This window comes from Prosopis cineraria, unplaced genomic scaffold, assembly GCF_029017545.1.
Source record: "Prosopis cineraria cultivar Desert tree isolate PC_DT_omini unplaced genomic scaffold, ASM2901754v1 PC1, whole genome shotgun sequence".
Classification (NCBI taxonomy): Eukaryota; Viridiplantae; Streptophyta; class Magnoliopsida; order Fabales; family Fabaceae; genus Prosopis; species Prosopis cineraria.
In genome coordinates, this window is record NW_026555332.1 from 54,054,905 (window position 1) to 54,060,588 (window position 5,684).

Genomic DNA, 5,684 nt, shown 5'->3' on the forward strand with positions numbered 1-5,684 from the left:
CCTTTAAATATTGATTTTTATATTAAAATAAAATAAAATTATCAAAATTAAAAATATTTTAAAATTTTAATATTTATAATATTTATGAAGATTAAAATGGTTTAGTAATTTAAAATATTTGTAATAAATTTTAAAATATTTTTAATTTTTATAATTTTATTTTTTAAAATATAGGAATCAATATTTAAAAGATTAAAATTTTAGGGATTAAATTGTAAGAGAAAAAGTTTATGGACTAATTTATAATCAAGTTAAAATTTCAGGGATTTAATTATAATGAGTCACAAAGTTCTAGAACTGAGTTACAACTCAATCAAAATTATAAGGATTAAATAATTAATTTTTTCTAATAAATTTAAAAAGTAATGTTATACTCTTTCGTCTCAAATTACAAGACATTTTTAAAAGAGTTTTTCCTTCTCAAAATATAAAACACTTTGAATAGATTAAAATTTTATTAAATGCGTCAATTCTAATATTACCATTTCTCTTTATAATTAATTTTCATTCTTTTTTAATATATTAAATGATATGTATTTTTAAAAGTTTATATTTTTATTTTAAAAAGATAAAGTTGTTAAGCGTATTTAATAAAATTTATTGATATATAAAATTTTATTTAAAAATATTTTATAATTTAAAATAAAAGGAGTATTATTTTCTTCCTGGAGAATAACTTTTAAAATATTTTTAAAATATATTTGTTTAAAAAATCGTAGCGTAATTTATAAAGTGAATCAAATATGAAGGAGGGTGTAGATGGAAAACTGTCACTTTGGTATATTCTGGCCAGGGTGTGGTTAAGCATTGGTGGTCGAGTAAGCTTAGAGAATTGAAAACGAAGAAAACAGAGAACGAGATAAAGGTGGGCCCCTACGAAGCTGACACCGGCGGCAAACCCTATGAATTTCGTTTCGTTCAAGGACAACAATTTGGGTTGTCAGTTGTCGAATTGGAGAAAGTCGCCTTGTTTAATTTTCTTTTGGTTTTAGTGTCTGGAAGGACATTATTTTCTACCGTCTCCATTCTCTGAGTCTCAGCAAGGTCGGTTTATTTTCCGCTGAATAAAAAAGAGATGGATAACCACACAAACTACATGGAGAGAAACAGAGGGAACTACGTGATTTGTTTGTCTAAATTCATAATTTATCTCTAAATCCTATGAGTATTTGATATTTGATCAAGTTACATCGTGCGTTATTAAGTTACTGATGTGTCTTGTAATATTCAGTTATCAGCATTCGTTTAATATATAAAATACAACTAGTAATAAGTTATATTTCCAAGTCATGAAAAATTCAAATCATTTTTCAAACATCATGTAATACAGGGAAACATATTTAGCAGCATGATAATAATTATCCAACCAATCTTGTGACTGTTTTTCTTTCTTAGTTGCAACTTGTTTGTGATCGACTTTCTTTTCGGTTGAAAAACGAAAATATTCTTCCGTAGAGTATATCGCACTCCGTGCTGAAACGTATTGTGTTTGTTTCTTCCTTGATCATGTCAGTTTAACTTTTTCCGATCTTTCTGGAAACTAATTAAAAAAATACAATACCTGAGATTAAATTCCCTTGCGAAAAGCATGCACCTAAGCTATTAAAAAAAAAAAATTCACGGATCTCATACGCACATCGCATTATATCTGCCCGGGAACAGTGTGCATATATTATATATCGATACATAATTAAAACTGTAATCAGACACAAAACAAGCCGTGTGCAGAGAAAATCAAAGCGCAATACAGGGAAGGAAGATCTCCGTGTTTTGATATATATATATATATATATATATTTTGGTCACGTAACTGGGTTCCACTAGTGCTTATATTCGTAGCATGATAGAAGAGGATGGGTCTTGGTGACTGGGCAATCAGCATCATCTTATTGGTAAAATCCATAGGTCTTGGCATTGAGTATAATCAGCCTTAGTCCTCCGATAGGTGAGAGAACCATCAGTAGAACTCCTAGAATAATGCAGATCTGGAAACAGTGAAAACCAGTGAGTAAACTAAGATCCCTTGATCAAATTTATTCAGCAAAAAATGATAGAAATGTATCATTCAAGTGAACGTACCCAATTGGTGATCCAGGACAAGCTGAACTTCCTAGGTTTGTAAATAGCAAGCCATATTATGCAGGGGAGCTGTCAATTTAGATTATGTCGCAAAATGGAGTTAGCCAGTTATGACCTATCTCGTTTTTTAGTAGGAACAGAAATCACATAGGATTTTGGTTAAAGTAAAGTTCTTTAAGAGTTACATATCAAGTACTGTTGAACTGCAAAATGTGTCTGGTTTTGTCCAAAAAAAAGAAAACGATTAAAAAAATTATATATTGATTACGTATAAAGGAGCATTGAGGGATTTACAAAGTAGGTTGTTGGAGCAAAAGCAAATCCTCCGAAGAATCCAAGAAGAGCGCCGAAGAAGGGGAATGTAATTCCCACAAACATAGTGAATGCTGAACCAAACCATTAATATGCTAATGAGAAGCAGATAGATGTGAATCCAGTGAAAGGAACTTGACACAACTAACAAAGAATGAAAAGAGAGAAGGGATTCTTCTGCTCTCACCAACGTATAAATTGCGAACAACAAAACGTAGCAGACGGGAGGGTCTGAAATGCAATTTCTTTACCATCACAGTCTCAATCATGTCAAAAACAGGCATAGCATATAGCTGCAGAGCCAGAGACGCGGAAAGAGGCAAGAAACTTAGAAATGATTCGATCATAAAGAAGAAGAATTATTTTCGTAGGGAAATCACTAGTTGCACGTACCTGGTAGCTTCCAATGACATGAATCACGACAAATAAGTTTGCGGCTACTATGAGCCAAGTTGGCTTCTCCAAAGAGATGAGGATGTTGTCTGCAACTGCATTGCCAAACATCCAATAGCCTATAAGAGCGACAGGGAAGTAGCACAAGGCCACAACTATGTATGCTATGAGCACTCCTTTCCACATAGGTCCCTTTGATGGCTTCTCAGGAGAAGAGGGGATGGTGGCTTGGATCTCCAACACCACATTGTGTCCGGCGTAGGCGAAAGCGACGTCTCCCAAAGCATTGAAGAAACTGAAAACCGTACCTGGTGAAGTACTGGCTTTGTACCCATACTGCACATCTGGTTGAACACCCTTGTGCACAGAAGCAGCCCAGGCAATAGTTGAGTAGCTGCTCAATCATGTAACATCCCAAACATGTTTTAGTTAAGTTTGAAGACAAGAGGGTCAAGCAAAGGAGAACGGAATCAGAAGACTGTTCTATCAGGAACCTGTACAATTTCTCACATCTGTGATCTTAGTTCAAACATTTAGTGACGTTTCTAGCTCAAAAGTCTGATGAATGATTAGAAAAATGTCAACAGAAAGGAAAAGGGACGGAAGAAAATTGTGAAAGCATTTATCTTTTCAGGGAGGTATTCTTGGATAACTTATGTTTACAGCATCAACTATGAATCACACTTCGTCAGAAAAGATTGGAGGAATGCAAAGTTGTTTACATGACTAGAATAAACAAAGTTGTCCCTTCTTATAAAGTGTTTAGTTTTAGTCTGCAAAATTAATGAATGCAAAAGTAGTCCTAAAAAATTACAAAACACATCATAGGTCAGACATTTAGTATCCATGAATTATTTGACAAAATAACTAGGATGAAATTAATGTCATTTTCAAGCAACTTGCATGCTTACTTATTTTTAACAAAGAATGGATGGCTCTAATAATTCAGAAACCAAGCGTTTTTATTGACAACCTAGCAACACTACTCTTTTGTCCTTGATAGCGAAAATAGTGTTAACATTTCAAAAGTGGTGGCCCAGGTTTTGGAAAATAAGGAATATAGACATAGAAAAAGAAGATGGAAAAGGACATAAATGAGACATCTTTGGTTTACTTGAGCGAATGGGTTGACTCGCCATAAATGAAACGTACTAGTTAGTTCTCACCTCAAAGACATGACTGCCGCAGCGAGAGAAATTCCAGCAATGGAATTGAAATTGGGAAGGTGAGCGAGAACGAAGTGAACGGAGGCGAAGATCATGATGAAGTAAGAAGTTTTAATGGCCTTGCAATTATGACACAAAAGGTTATGAACTTTCTGCAGAGACTTGCCTCCGGTGACCATATAAACGATGTCAACACCAACTTCACATATCAGTTGCTGAGGCACCACAATCCACAGACCCAGCTTCTCTCCAAAAGCATGCTGCCCCAACTCATGGTATCTGTCAAACCTCTTTCCCGGCACCATCTCATGCATCTCCACCATTTGCCACAGCGTGTACAGAGTTATTATCCATGACAGTATCAGAATCACCACACCAGGTCCCCTGTAATTAATACCCAAAAAAATTGGACCTGGACTGAAGATTTGGATGAAGAGAATGGCAAGTGTTGTGAAGATGGTATGCTATAGGATGTACCAGCCGAGATTTGACATGGCGGAGGGGAGACTGAGGACGCCGGCGCCAACCATGGCGGTGACGTTGTGGAAAGCAGAGTACCACCATTTTGCGTTCCGGGAAGATGTGATGGGAAGCCATTCATCTATTGCCTTCAGCTCCTCTGTTCTTTTGTCTGTCTGCCATTTTTTTTTTTACCATATTCAACAACAACAACGAGAACGAGAAGGCAGAAATAAGCAAACCAAACACAACAAATTTACCTCGAGCGACGGGAAAGAGGCTTTCTCTGTCGCTGCATCATGAGCAGTTAGATTCGATGCAGACTCGGACTCTGTTCCCATGGAGATCAAGGTTGGAGTTTTGCCATCGCCCATCCCTGAGTGGAAGGAAATGAGCTGTGAAACAATGAAACGGGAGATATATTTTAAACTTAAGCTGAAATCAACGTCAACGGTATTGTAGTCTGACGAAGACTCTCAAGATAAGTCCGTCTGCAAAGACAATACACGTATCTTCCAAGTCGGCAATTTGTTTCATACCATCAACAATTAATTCCTTGACAAATATATATTATATCACACCATATTCGTCATTCATGTTCTGTGTTAATGCGTAATTAATGTATGATTATCTGTTCAAGTGATTAACGTGCATGCATTTATGCATGAAAGGTAAATATATATAACTGTTTGAAAAATACTTTAATACATAGAATGCATCACGTCATTTATAATATATTCAATTAAAATATAATATTTAAATAGTATTAAATATAAATTAATTTTAATATTAATAATAATAAAAAAAAAGTAAAAAATTAAATATGTATCATGTTATAAAAATAAAATTAATTAAAAAAATATCACATAAAATTTTATCTAGATTATTTAAAATATTTAATTAAACAGAATACAAATCACAGTAGTGCATATAATCTACTTAAGTGTTTCTCTTAACTGTTTATATACCGATCATTAAGTACAGGATGAACAAAGGGCGAAGAATGAACGTATCACCCTCTGTATTCAATGAACATAAAACTAAATACATTTTCATACGTTGTACGTACAACAAACGAAGAGTTTCATGATCTTTCGCTGCTGCCGTAAAAAAATCAATATATTGTTCTGTGACTGTGGTGGAGCATTGCGCTTTTCAAGCTTGAAAAATATTTTTTGAGTTTTTTAAAGAATAATAAAATTTTTAGTTTTTTAAGTTTATTGCTTTAGCTATTGATATAGTTCTTTAAATTTATTTTTTTACCATGTTAATCCC

At 34.0% G+C, this 5,684-nt stretch overlaps 1 protein-coding gene across 1 annotated transcript; it reads right to left on the reverse strand.

The window, feature by feature from the left end:
- Positions 1-1,642: 1,642 nt before the first annotated feature.
- On the reverse strand, positions 1,643-4,830 carry LOC129306597 (lysine histidine transporter 1-like). The gene is made up of 8 exons (XM_054947276.1): positions 4,670-4,830; positions 4,428-4,585; positions 3,951-4,334; positions 2,785-3,178; positions 2,579-2,684; positions 2,374-2,465; positions 2,080-2,148; positions 1,643-1,985 (listed from the first exon to the last, which is right to left on the reverse strand). Exons 1-8 carry the CDS (start codon positions 4,781-4,783, stop codon positions 1,887-1,889), a joined length of 1,416 nt encoding a protein of 471 aa, XP_054803251.1. The 5' UTR covers positions 4,784-4,830; the 3' UTR covers positions 1,643-1,886.
- Between the last annotated feature and the right edge of the window lie 854 nt (positions 4,831-5,684).